This window comes from Dromiciops gliroides, chromosome 1 (assembly GCF_019393635.1).
Source record: "Dromiciops gliroides isolate mDroGli1 chromosome 1, mDroGli1.pri, whole genome shotgun sequence".
Lineage (NCBI taxonomy): Eukaryota > Metazoa > Chordata > Mammalia > Microbiotheria > Microbiotheriidae > Dromiciops > Dromiciops gliroides.
The window spans coordinates 432,045,919-432,060,672 of record NC_057861.1 but is presented as its reverse complement, the minus strand read 5'-3'; the positions used below and the strand labels follow the sequence as shown (position 1 = coordinate 432,060,672).

Below are 14,754 nucleotides of genomic sequence, written 5' to 3'. Positions count from 1 at the left end.
ACTGGACAGAGAAGCAAAAGAGTAGATTTAGGTTTGATGTATGGAAATGCTTCTTTTTAAAATTTCAGAAATTTAAAAAAATATATTAAACATTTTTATTTATATTTTTAGGTTCCAATTTCTATCCCTCCTTCCCTCACTCCCTGAGGTGGCAAGCAATCAGATATGGGTTATACATGTATGATTATGTAAAACATTCCCATATTTGTCATTTTTTACAAGAAAACTTGATTAAAAGAAAAAAATGAAAGAAAGTGAAAATAGCATGCTTAAGTCTGTTCCATCAATATCTTCAGTTTTTTCTTTGGAGGTGAATAGTATGTTTCATCAATAGTCCTTTGAGATTATCTTGGATCATTGTATTGTTAAGAATGGTCATCATTCACAGTTCTTCATCAAACAATATTGCTGTCTCTGTGTACAATGTTCTCTTGGTTCTGCTCACTTCACTATACATCATTTCATACATGTCTTATAAAAATACTTCCTAACAATCCATGAGATTCCTAAGTGGAAAGGGCTACCTCTGGTATGAGGAGGTTCCCTGTTCGAGAAGGGCTTAAAGTGAAGGCTGGATAACCACTTATCAGGTTGCTGTTGTACAGGACATTCCTGTCCAGGTACAGTATGGACTAGAGATCTCTGAGTTCCCTTCTAGCTCTGAGGTTCTTTAATACTTGAATCCATTCCATTTTTAGAAATATCCAGCAGCAATTAAAAGAGCACCGCAGTACCACTTCACACCTATCGAGTTGGCTAATATGACAAAAAAGGAAAATGATAAATGTTGGGAATATTGGAACACTAATGCATTGTTGGTACAGTTGTGAACTGATCCAACCATTCTGGAGAACAATTTGGAACCATGTCCAAAAGTCTATAAAACTGTACATGCCTTTTGACCCAGCAATACCCTTATTAGGTCTATATCCCAAAGATCATTAAAAAGGGAAAAGGACCTATATGTACCAAAATATTTATAGTAGCTCTTTTTGTGGTGGCAAAAAATTGGAAATTGAAGGGATGCCCATCAATTAGGAGTGGCTGAACAAATTGTGGTATATGAACATAATGGAATATTATTGTGCTGTAAGAAATGATGAGCAGGCAGATTTCAGAAAAACTTGCAAAGACTTACATGAACTGATGCTGAGTGAAGTGAGCAGAACCAGGAGAACATTGTACACAATAACAGCAACACTGTGGAATGATCAACTGTGATAGACTTAGCTCTTCTCATCAATACAATGGTCTAAGACAATGCCAAAAGACTCATGATGAAAAATGCTTTCTACAGCTAGAAAAAGAACTATGCAGTCTCAATGTAGGCATACTATTTTCACTTTTTGTTTTTGTTGTTGTTTCTCCTTTCTTGTGGTTTTTCCCTTTTATTCTGATTCTTCTTTTACAACATGACTATGTGGAAATATGATTAACATGATTGAAATGTAGGACCTATGTAAGATTGCTTGCCAGCTTCAGGAGGGGAGAGGGAGAAAAATTTGGAACTCAAAATATTACAAAAATGAATTTTGTGGGGCGGCTAGGCGGTGCAGTGGATAAAGCACCGGCCCTGGATTCAGGAGTACCTGAGTTCAAATCCAGCCTCAGACACTTGACATTTAACTAGCTGTGTGACCCTGGGCAAGTCGCTTAACTCCCATTGTCTCGGAAAAAAAAAAGAAAAAGAAAAAGAAAAAGAAAAAAAATGAATGTTGAAAACTATCTTTATCTGTAATTGGAAAAAATAAAATAAAATACTATTATTTTTTTTTTTTACAAAGAGCACCTTAGAACCTGGATTCCAAACATGGCCCCACTCTTCATCACTTGTGTGACTTTGAGCAAATAGCCCCTCCACCTCTCTAGGATTCTATTTCCACATATGTAAAATGAAGAGGTTGGATCAGATATTGTCTGAGGTGCCCTTTCAACTCAAAACCTATGACTCTAGCAATACTTTTCCTTTTTAATTCCCCTCAAAAGACATTCAATAATTGTTGGCCTTCCAAACATGTGAGTCATAAATGATGTCCTTAGGTACATAGTAGCCTCTGTGTCTTATTTTCTCTTTTGAATTTCACCATGATTTTTCAGTAACAAATAATTGTAGTTGACATTTGTAAAGCACTTTGTGGTTCATATAGTACTTTCTATATATTAATTTTATCTGATCTTTTCAACAATGAAGAATACTCTATCCCATGAATTGGGTAGAATAAGTATCATTATCTCCATTTTACAGATGAGGGAAAAGACCCAGAGACCTGCTGGAGGCCACATAGATAGTAAGGGTTAGAACTGCCATATGAATCTAGGTCTTTGGAGTACAAATCCATTGTTATTTCCAATGCCCCATTTAAGACTACAAGTTCTATTTTACCATTAAAAAAATTATCCTGTTATGGGACTATTCCTTTCTAAATGTTCGACTTGGATTCATACAACCCTAGAAGATAGAAATGTTTTGTGGGCTCTTGTACTTCAAGTATGTCCCCTTGGTGACAATGCAGATTTATGCTGTTCTTTAGTCAAATCTCAGCCCCACTCTGCAAAAACAAGCTGGCCTTTTTTCTTTTGTAGAACAAACAGGCATATTGAGCTAGGGTTGATATATGTGTGTGTGTGTGTGTGTGTGTGTGTGTGTGTGTGTGTGTTGGTTTGGGAGAAGAGAAGGAAGAGGAGAGAAGAGGAGAGGAGAAAAGAGAGAGAGAGAGAGAGAGAGAGAGAGAGAGAGAGAGAGAGAGAGAGAGAGAGAGAGAGAGAGAATGGGTGAAAGGACGAGAATGGAATTTCATTCTTTTGTGGTTTTCCCTGCCTATACCCTTAACCCCTGCCTCAGCCAAAATCTCTTCCAGACTACTCATTACCCTGAATATATTATATATCTTAGCCTCGATTTTTTTTATGCCCAAATACCATAAAATGTTGGCTTCTTCATTTTCAAAAAGTTATCTTCCTGGAATAATCTTAAGTTTCTTGTATTTGCAGGTGGATGGAAGTCTGTCTAGTTGAAGAACTGCCACCAACCACTGAACTGGAAGAAGGACTAAGAAATGGAGTTTACCTTGCAAAACTGGCTAAATTCTTTGCCCCTAAAATGGTATCTGAGAAAAAGATCTATGATGTGGAACAAACACGCTATAAGGTAACTGATTGGCTTTGGCTTCCAGCCAAAAGCTGAAAACCAACATTTTGTTCCCTTTAGCTGCTTTTACTTTGTTGGTGTTCCTACAGGGGGAGGGCCTCAGACATTTTCCCAGAATTTGAAGTTTCAGGACTCTTAACAGTAATTTCCTAAGGCAACAGTAGTTTCTGGTGGAATTATTATTTGGAACTCTGATATTTTGGGCTTTTTTTACCCTCTTCTCTCACTCCTCTCCCTTCTAATGTCACTTCTGTGCTCCCTTTAATACTCTGGTTCAGTCATTTGTGAATTTTATTGGTACCAGTAAAGAAAGGCACTCATTCCTCTTCTGCTTTCACTACAGCAAAATTTATTTATAACCGCTCATATTTCCATTAAGGATTTGAGTCCCCAGCTGGGACTTGAACTTGTGGCCCTAAAACAGCCAGTGCCAGTGTATTAAAATGATTAGAAATTGGCCACAGATGAGCATGAGGCAGGTTTTCTGTTACATTTGGTGTTTAAAAAGAGACATGCTGTCACTTTTTATGTGGAGTGAGAACAGGGAATTACATGTTTCATAACTAATTTTGTGAGGACCCTGAAGTGAAAGGCTGCTATTGTCTTTCAGTGAATCCTTTAAATTCTGAAGCAGTTCTTGAATGGGTTGGTATCTGGGACAGGGAAATAGGCAAATTACAGCCAAGCATCAGTTTGTGCCTCTATTGACATTTATTAGGTGACTGTCATGTGGCAAATAGCTGAGGATCCGTAGGTGAAGAAAGATGCTGTCCTTGACTACAGGGAGTATAGTCTAAGAAGTGAGATATATATAAGTAATACAACAGGAGAATATGGTCAGGGCACAAAAGAACTCCAGAAAAAGGTTTATAAGAAAACCTGAGAACAGAGACATCGCTTTGAACTGAGGAAAGGAAGAAGGCCTGACCTGGGCTTGGAAAGAAGAGGAAATAGAATCTCAGGAGGCAGGAAAGGCAGAAGAAGTCAGCTTCAGGCAAGGGGAATGGCCTGTATGAATGTGGCAGGTGAGGAAATGAAAAAGAACAAGAAACAATGAGTTGTTTCATTTGCCTGGAATGGACAATGCAGGAAGAGGAGTAGTATGAAGTAAAGGTTGAGAGGAAGCTCAGAAGTGAATTGTGGATAGCCTTCAATGCCAGAGGTTTGTAAAACACTCTCTATAATAAGTAGTATTAAAATGAGGAGTTAAAAATGTGGAGCATGCCACAGATGAATAATTATTTTTTATTTTAAAAAGAAATTATTAACTTAACAAATGTTATTCCTATATAAAGCTATTCCCAGATGTCCAAGTCCTTATTTCTCTAGTATTTGAATTTAGTCGTTTGAATCAGACTGTGTCAGATCCCAAACTGAATTCATCATCTTTCCCTCCATGACAACCGGCTTCCCCCTCACCCATGTGATTTCTCCATTTTTCCTGACGGCATTGTCATCTTTCCAGCCACCCAGCTTTCATTAAACCACAGATTTAGATCTGAAAAGGACAGTAGAGGTCACCTAGATAAAAGGAACATAAAGTCAATCAAATCCAGCTCCCTCATATTTCACATGAGGAAACTGAGGTTTAAAGAAGTGAATCGACTAGCCAGTGCTCACACAACTGGTGCCTCAGGTTAATTTGGACCCAGGTTTTCCTCTGTCTAAATCCAATCAGCCTATCTATTAAACCATATTATCTCTCTTGAAATATTGGACTTTCTTATCTTTATCCCCTATCAGCAGCTAGGTGGTACAATGGATGAAATTAGGAAGACCTGAGTTCAAATGCAGACTCAGACATTTACTAACAGTGGGACTCTGTCTAGGCAGGTGACTTAACTTTTCTCCTTGGGTTTCATCAACTTAAAAATGGAGATCATAAACAGTACTAAGCATTGTTGTGAGGATTGAGTGAGGTAATATTTGAGAAGTTGTTTAGCACTGTGTATGGAACATAGTAGGTGCTTAATAAATGCTTGTTTCCTTTCTATCAGTAAGTTCTTCTTAGCCAATATCTGCCTATTGTATCTACATGATATATTATGTTCAATTAAACAAGTGTTTATTGAGTACCTACAATATGCTTGGATCTGCAAACCTTTCCCTAAGGGAACTTAAATTCAATTGAGAACATGCAACATGTTCACAGATGAAAAAATACAAGATAATTCGAGGAGAAATAGAGCACCAACAACTTAATGGGATCAGGAAAGGCTTTCCATGACAGGTGGTATCTGAGTTGAGCCTTCATGGAAGCTAAGGACTCTACTAGGTAGAAGTGAGAAGGAAATGCATGCAAAGCATGCAGGACAACCAGTATAAAAACACTGAGGTGGAAGATAGGGTACCATGTTTGAGAAATAGCAAGCAAATGGATTCATTTAGAACATGGAATTGGAGTTGAGTATGAAATAAGTATGGAGAATTATTCTGGACCCTTACCATCAAGAGATTTAAATGGCAAGCAGAAGAGTTTGTATTTCATCCTAGAGATAATTGGGAACCATGAAAGGTTCCTTCTTCTTCTTCTTTTTTTTTTTTTTTGAAGGTCCTTGATAAGGTGAGTGACACTGTCAGATGATAGGAGGGGTAAGTTGAAGGAGGAATGATAATGAATTCCATTTTGGATGTGTAAGTTTGAGATTACTAGAGTATTTCCAGGAGGAGCTATTGAACAGTCAGTTGACAATGGAGCTCAGGAGAAAGTGCATAGACATGATAATTGAACCCCAAGGTGCTGGTTTGATGCCAAAGAGAAAAGATGGAGAGGAAGAGAGGGAGAAAAGTGTGGGATATGAAATCAAGAGAATGAAAAGAGAGAGACAAAAGAAGGAAAGGGGAAGACAGAGGGGGGAATAGAAGAGAGTGGACAAAGAGAAGGAGGAGAAAGAGAGAGAAATAAGGGGGGGAAAGAGAGACAGTCTCAGAACTCAGCCTTTGAGGACAGCCACCATTAAGAAGAATGAAGAGTAGTCAGGCAAGTAGGAGGGTAAATAGGAAAGGGCATACCATAAAAACTGGGGAAAGAGTATGCAGGACAAAAGAGGTGGTCAACAATGTCCAAAGCTATAAGGGGGTGAAGGATGAAGAAGAAGACTAGGCCATCAGATAGGATCCAGTACTCCTCTAAGATTTCTTTGCAGTATTGCCCAGATCTTCTTCCTCCTTGCCAAGCCCAAGTAATTACCCATACTCCCATGCTTTCGTGGCATTCTATTTATCACTCTCCTATAATTACTACCCCTTCCACACTTTGTCACTCCTAAACAATTATTTATTCCTTGAGTCTTCCATAAACTGAAAAGGGCTATCTAACTGGAAGCTTTGGTTACTACTGAGGAATAGTATCATGTATCCTTTATCTGTATGTTCTCCTCAGCTTAATATAGAAGTTTTATAAGTAAGTTAATTAAATCCATTTCTATTTAAAGAAAGTTGTAATTGAGTATATTAATCCAATAAGCCTAAAACAGAGACCTGGAGAAATCAGGTTACTCATTAACCTGTGAATTAGGTGAAAATTGAAAATTTCCACATTGATCACTTTCCTTATTCTATCATTCAACATTTCTTTAGACAGATTATTTTCAAAGTCATGGGTTGTGGCTTAAAGTGTGTGGGTTGTTATTTGTATTTTTTCCCTCAAAGAAAGAAAGGGAATATGTTGAAGTAATGATTATGACTAATTTGAAAGGAAGAATGGTATGGAGACTGGATGGAGAGCTAGTCCCAGGCAGGCAGAAAACCTGGGTTTCAGTCAGTCTGAACTCTTCACCACCAGACCCGCCCCTCTCCAGCCCCCGATACTATCCTATAGCAGAGAGTCTTTATGAGAGAATCACAGGTAGCAAACTAATTGAACATCATAATTCCAGCATATTCTGTTGTGAGTGATATAATGTATAAGAAAGAATTTTCTGAAACTTTAAAGACTATACAAATGCATGATGGTATAATGATAATAGTAAGGTTTTAGTATTTCCACAAATATGTTTGGATTTCCTAAGTCTTCCATTTCATAGCAGGGTGTTATCAGACCCAAAATTTTTCTTGTCCAGTCAAAGAACCTTATTGAAAAAGTAGCTTTAAGATGAGTATCATAATTAAAATAGAATTGGTTACATTTTTTCATTATTCTTTCCTGTGTGGTTATTAAGTATCTTTGCCTTTAACGGTAACCATTTCCTGTAGTTGAATGTGTGTGTGTATGTGTATTTGTATATGAAAAATATATATACACATATATAGCTCGGCATAGTCTTTTTTCTTTTTTTTTGGTTAAGTGACTTGCCCAGGGTCACACAGCTAGTAAGTGTCAAGTATCTGAGTCCAGATTTGAACTCAGGTCCTCCTGAATCCAGGGCCGATGCTTTATCCACTGTGCCACCTAGCTGCCCCTTGGCATAGTCTTTTAAATGATTTTTTTTGGAGTATTAGTGATTATACCAACAAGAACAATGAAGACAAGTCTCCAAGAGGAAGAGAATTCCTCAATTAAGTCACTAACATATTTTGCATATGAAATGAAACCAGATGAATTCACATCTGCAGATATTGTTCTCCTTATTACATGTGTTGAATCTTGAAGTTTGTGTTCATGGCCTATTTTGTTTAGTAGTGTCTGACTCTTTGTAACCCCATTTGGGTTTTATTAGCAAAGACACTGGAGTGGTTTGCATTTCCTTCTCCAGCTCATTTTACAGATGAGGAAACTGAGGCAAACAGGGTTAAGTGACTTGCCCAGAGTCACACATGTAGTAAGTGTCTGAGCCCAAATTTGAACTCAGAAAGATGAGTGTTCCTGGCTTCATGCCTAGCACTGTTCTACCTAGCACCCCCATAGACTATAGAATGATAGATTTAGAACTCAAAGGTACTTGTAAAGATTATCTAGTCTGGGCCTCTCGTTTTACAGATGAGGAAACTTAGACCCAGAGAAGCAAACTGACTTTGTTGAGATCCCCTTTGAGTGTCTCTTTAAACTTCAGGTGTGTTTTCTCCAATACAGCAGCTGACCTATCACAATGCACTAAGTAGACCTTGTTTCCCCCCAGTAGAATTCTTGCCTCTGTCTTGGATGTCCTATTTCAAGGTGGGGATAGGGGGTGGGGGAGACATGAAATCTTGGTGATCATGTGGGGAGCTCTGAGAAGTTAGGGCCTTTCCTCCACCATCTTGGCTATGTCCCCCTAATATGAAATCTTGGAACTAAAATTTAAATGATTTTTTAAAAAAATTGGTGATGGAAGGGAAAGGATGCTTTCATCATCTAAGATTATAAGGAAACTCCTATAGGCCCTGTACAGTGATAGCACTGACAAAGTCCATTTGAGGACAAAAGCTGATCATCTTATTTCAACTGTGTTAGTCCACAGACAGGCTGGGTTCATTGGAAGAGAAATGGTGGTGGGAGGAAGGAGGGGGAAAGGGAAGGAAATGGCAGAAGGAAGGAGGCTGCTGCCGGCTGTTGTGTGGGATCTTCCCTTGTTGCTAAGAAAGGTTAACTAATCCTCAAAAGGGAAAAGAGACAACAAGAAACTAACTCTCATTTATAGGCAAAGGGGTGGTTTTTTTAGGGGGAGGTATGTCTAATGTCTTATGCTGCCACTAAAAATTACCTAGAATAGAAATGAATAATGAAAACTGATTTTAAAGGTCTCTAATTCCTTTTCAGAATGAAATGAGACAGATATTAGTGAACAAAAAATTTAAGCTTCCTGTTCTGCCATTCAGTAGTATTAAAGGACCTCTCAAAGTTCCTTTCAAGGAGTATTAAATTGTGGGTCATGGCAGAGATGCTAAAATATGAGGGCACTAACTCCTGGCCAACTTCCTTGACTTGCTATTTAGAAATTGATGTAGGGTGTATGGGGTATTCAGGGAGGACTAGCACTTCTGTGGTATGAGGGCTTGATGAGTCCTTCCCAGGGCTGCTCATCCGCCTTTGGGGTCCACTTCTCACTTGTGGCTCCAAGAAGCCATAGCATGCGCAATGGCCAAACCCTGATAAAACTGTCTATGCGAATGGAGTAAACCAGGTTGAGAGTAACTGACAGGCCTCAAACCCATCGTCAAGTCAGGGAATGTCTACCCCAAGCATGTAAAAGATTTCGCCAGCAGGATGGGTGGATGAGAACAATGGTCAATGGGCCATAAAGTAGGCACTGTGGAGTGTTTACAGCTGGTCAGACTTTGAAGATGCCCAAGGTCATCCACTGCATCCTGGGTCATCACCAATCATCCTGCCACTGGAGTTCAGTGGTTCTGGAAGAGAGAGTAAGGCTAATGGCTTTATGCAACTCTGCCTCACTCAAATCCAATTCACACTGAATAAAGACATTACCCATGATGTCACTGGTTCTCTTAAAAAATGGGCAACAACAGAACAACAATAACAACAATAACAAATTGATGAATGGATTGTCAAAATAGACTGTCTCTTCATGGGCAAATTTGGACAAAGACCATAAAAGCAATGATTGGCCCAGCACTATGCTTTGTACACAGTACAAGATAGTAAGTGTCTGAGGCTGGACCAACCTCTGTCTTAGTTCCCTGCCTCTCTGACTATTTCTATTCACAATGCCACCCTGACAATCCTAGATTAGTAAAAAAAAAAAAGTTAGTAAATCCGTATTTCTGTTCTGTGTTGGTCACTTTACTTCACTTTGTCTTGGACTAGACCGTCTCTAGGTTACTTACAGCTCTTATATTTTCATAGTTCCATGGATTTCATATTAGAACAGATCTGAGATCATTTAGTATATATATATATGTATATTTGTTGTTGTTTTGTTTTGTTTTGTTTTGCGGGGAAATGGGGTTAAGTGACTTGCCCAGAGTCACACAGCTAGTAAGTGTCAAGGGTCTGAGGCCAGATTTGAACTCAGGTACTCCTGAATCCAGGGCTGGTGCTTTATCCACTGTGCCACCTAGCTGCCCCTAGTCTACATATTTTTAATGGAGGTTCTGCTGACTTTGTTCAATCCAGTCAATTCAATAAACATTTATTTATTAGAAATGGTATTCCAGGTGCTTTACAAATATCATCTCATTTGATCCTCACAACAACACTGTGAAGTAAGCGCTGTTATTATCTCTATTTGTAAAATAACTAAGTTGAGGAAACTGAGGCAAACAGAGGTTAAAAGATGTGCCCATTCACACAGCTAATAAGTCTCTGAGGCCAGATTCGAACTCAAGTTTCCTGACTCAGGCTCAGTGCTCTATCCACATCACCTAGCTGCATTTTGCTATAATTGGTTTCCTTTGTAAGCCTATGAAGCTTATTTTATATATTTAAAAATATCATTCTGAGAAGGGATCCAGAGGCTTCATCAGACTGGTGAAGCAGCTGAGGCCCAGAGAGTTTGTGACTTGCCCAAGGTTTTACAGGCAGCAAATAGCATAGTCAGTATTTGAAACTGTATCCTTTGCCTCCCAATCCAATGTTTTTTCTTATAATAGAATGAAGGCTGGATATGGTGGTCTACACTTGTAATGCCTGCTTTGGGGGAAGACTGAGGCTAGTGTATTATTTGAATTTCAGAATTCTGAGCTTAAAGTAACCCTAAAGTGGAGTAGATGTCTAAATCCAGCACTAATAGGGTAAGCTTGAGAGCAAGATATGGGATTAGGAGGATTCAATTCTGCCTCAGTAGGTGCAAAGTTGGAAAGTAGAGAAGGTTGAGACTTTCATACCAATCAGTATTGGAATTTAGCCTTTAAGTAGCTACTGCACTTTCAACCTAGGAAAGATAGGGAGCCTCCCTCTTTAAAAAAAAAAAAAAGGCAGCTAAGTGGCACAGTGGATGGAGCACTGGCCCTGGATTCAGGAGGACCTGAGTTCAAATGTGGCCTCAGACACTTAACACTTACTAGCTGTGTGACCCTGGGCAAGTCACTTAACCCCAATTGCCCTGCAAAAAAAGAAAAAAGAAGAATGCTTTCTTAAATGGTATTTGTTTACCATCACTGGAAATGCTCCAGTAGATGGCTAGGGAGTCATGTAGAGTGGATTCAGTCATCAGACACAGGATTGGATTGCCTGGTCACTAAGGGCCCTTTCAACTCTATAACTATATCATCTACAGAAATTTTTCTTCAGAAAGAACTCTTTGGAAAATCTGAGTTAGCCTAGCAAGCAAGTTCTTGACTGAATAAGTTACCTCAACCTTGGCAAAGTGACATGATTTTCTAGGTCCAACATGCATAAACCTGGCAGTATTTCTCAGTCTGTCCAAAATGTCAATAGGACAAGTTTATTAATATTGGCAACACCCATTTTTATCGGGGAGAAGAGGCCGATGAAGTAATAAAGGAAATTTTGGTTAAGATATTCGTGACAGTATTTAATAGCTTCTTTTAAAACTCTCACTAGGGAACATTTCTAACAAGTGCAAAAGTGTATTTCAACTGTGAAAAAAGCATTAAGTGCAAAAAAAAAGTTAAGCTATTACTGTGTGCAAGGCCCTATTTTGTTCTGGGGACAGTAGAAAGATACTATACAGACAATAATCTCCAGCAGCTTATAGTCAAAACAGAGAACTATGTGTACAAACAGCAATGGAACAAGGAGAAGTGAGGTAAGTGGAAAGAAGTCCAAGCAAAGTTTTGTGAAAAATTTGGGGGTAGGGATTGTTGTTAGTGTCTATACATATGGATTTTATTTTTCTTGCCTTCTTAATGGGTTGGAAAGGGGAAAGGAGGAGAGAGAGAGAATTTGAAACTGAATATAAAATTGAATTTTTTAAAATGATTGAGCAGAGTTGGGATGTCAAAGAAAGGAAATGATTTAACAAATGAAGGTGGTGAATGGAAAGAGAGGTCAAGGAATGCAATAATGTGGGAACAGTAAAAGGAAGGCAGAATGACAATGAAAGATTTAGAATGCAAACATCTAGAATTCATGGTATGAAAGAAAACTGGAGAAGGTCAATTGGCGTCAAAATTGTTTATTATCCTGGAGTCCAGAAGCAAGTGAAGTTCAGGAGTTTACTTAAATTGTAACTAATCCCCAATAAGCTCTTAATACATTAGACAAAACTAGAGGTTTCAGTGACAGCCTACCCCAACATACTTTGTAGTTTTAACATGATTAATTTCTCCTTAGCAGATTTCTTAATATTTTATGTGGGTTTTTTCACCAGTAAAATGCTACAGGTAAATATTTTGTAGGGTTATTTTTGGGAAAATCTTTGTGGTAAAAATATAATATTTCTTCACATATAGAAAACAATTTTATTTTTAAAACCAATTATCTTTAATAAATTTTGTCTTATATCTACAAATGTTTGTGGATGTATATTTTGCTTTCACCTAATGTATTCAGGCTTTTGTTTTAAAAAAAGGACAAAATTCTTCAGATGCCAGGATCAGGAATTTATCCTTTTTTTTTTAAATAAGCAGTGGGGAAACCCAAATAATTATTTTTTCTAAAGAAATGACATGATGAGAGCAATAAATTAGGGAAATCACCTAGACAGTTTCATGAAAAACTAGGGAAGGAACAATCAGGACAAGAGACCATATAGGAATTTTTGTAACAGACTAGGGAAGAGACCTGAATAACCAAACTGATGTGGTTGTAGAGAAGTAGAAAAGTGGGAATAGCTTTGAGTGAGATGCTGTTATAGAAAAGGAAGGATTTTGACAACTAATTAAATGTATGGGGTGAGGCCTAAGGAAGAATCAGAACTGACTCTGAGTTATGAGCCTGAGTGTCTTGGAAAGTAGATGGTGGTTCTATCAATAGAAGAAAAGTTAGGGGGAGGGGCTAAATTGGGAGGAGAAATTAGTTCAGTTTTGAACATGACATGTTTGAGGTGCTGGCTAGGACATTAAGATGGAAATATGAACTGGATTTACAGAAAGAGGCTCTAAGTGCAGATACTTGCTAGTTTTCTTCACAGAAGTGACCATAGAAGTCACTGGAGTAGTCAAGAACATCAAAAGTAAGAGTGGGGAGGAAGAAAATAAGGTCAAGGACAATCTTGTAGGCAATGTAGACATCTGTGTTTAAGAAGCAAGAGGATGATGGTGATCTGGAAAAGGAGATACGAAAGGAACAGTCAGAAAGATAGAAGCAGAACCATAAGCATGCAGTATCATGGAAGCCAAGGGAAGAAATTACATCATGGATGAAGTGTCCAATACAGAGAGTTCAAAGAGTTTGAGGACAGAATAGCAACTATTATGTTTCCTTAGGGAGACTTATTTATGTAACTAGACAACATCTAAATGAGAAGGGATTGATGAATAGGTTCAGGAGTAAGGAAATGAAGGCAGCACAGATAAACTACCCATTCTAGAACTCTGACAGTAAAAGAGAGGAGAAAATACAAAGATAATAGAGAATAGAGAGCAAGCCTTAAGTTGAAAGGATTTGGGTTCAAGTCCCACCTCTGATATATACTGCCTATGTGATAATTCTTTAAGACTATAAGTTGAAGAATAGGTGCTGACTTGTATTGGTAGAGGGAATTTCCTTATTTGGGAATTCTATATTCCAAAGAAGTCACAGTTCCAGAAAGAAAGAAAGAAGGTGGGGGGAGATATTTGGTTTAGCTGGAGCACTCACGGGAGCCCAGAGTTGGAAACAGGGGAAAGATACCAGGGTATCCTCTCTATTCTGGAGCTGAAACTCCAAAGGAAAGGACATAGGGCAATGTGAGATGTCACTAGGGAACCTCAGTCTCTCTGGTATTCAGACAGTGGCACAAGAAATGATCCACATTAGTGAGACATTATTCCTAGGACATCTCTTGGCAACCTGATGCTCTCAGCATTACTCCTGGGTCCATGCTTAAGGGCAACTTAAGGATGGGGCAATTGGATAGTTTTTGGGGGTGAGGGATTCCATTAAGACAGGAATAATTGACTTTCTACTACTGAGGTCACAGACAGCAAGGTACCAATCAACTAGTAAACTATAAATTTCTCTTCTGGAAACTACCAGACACATTAGATGTAGATATGAGAGTTTGAGAAAAGGGGCAGGGCAAGAGATGGAACACCAGACAGGCAGAGGAAATGGGTCTAGATTGTGGATAGAGGCACTTTTTTGCATACAGCAAAAACAAAAAATAGTTTTAGAGGAAAAATAGAATGGGAGAGGTGGGATAGGAGGTTGTGATCAGAGATGGAAATTTCAAAGTTGAGCAATTTTGAATGATGATGGACTTTTTTTTTTTTGTGGGGCAATGAGGGTTGAGTGACTTGCTCAGGGTCACACAGCTAGTAAGTGTCAAGTGTCTGAGACCGGATTTGAACTCAGGTCCTCCTGAATCCAGGTCCAGTGCTTTATGAACTGTGCCACCTAGCTGCCCCCTATGATGGACCTTTAAAAAATAATAAATATGAGACAGAACTTTTTTCTTAATCAATAAAATTACCTGAGCATAAATCAATATTTTCCTAACTCTAATGCAAGTTTTCAGGTAAGTTTTAAGAGCACTAATTTGATTGCAAATCAGCATTTTATCCATTTTATTACTTAACCTCCCTGGGACTCAGTTTCCTCATCTGTAAGATAATAGGAGTTAGTCTAGATGATATCTTTAAGGTCCCTTCTAGTTCTAAATTTTATAATGCTAAAAAGGATC

At 38.3% G+C, this 14,754-nt stretch overlaps 1 protein-coding gene across 1 annotated transcript in view; it reads left to right on the top strand.

Moving 5' to 3' along the window:
* IQGAP2 (IQ motif containing GTPase activating protein 2) overlaps nucleotides 1-14,754 on the top strand; it is a 350,559-nt gene that overhangs the window by 183,806 nt on the left and 151,999 nt on the right. The window contains exon 3 of the mRNA XM_043975838.1: nucleotides 2,992-3,148. Within this exon, the coding sequence (XP_043831773.1) occupies nucleotides 2,992-3,148 (157 nt within the window). The remainder of the gene's footprint in view (nucleotides 1-2,991; nucleotides 3,149-14,754) is intronic.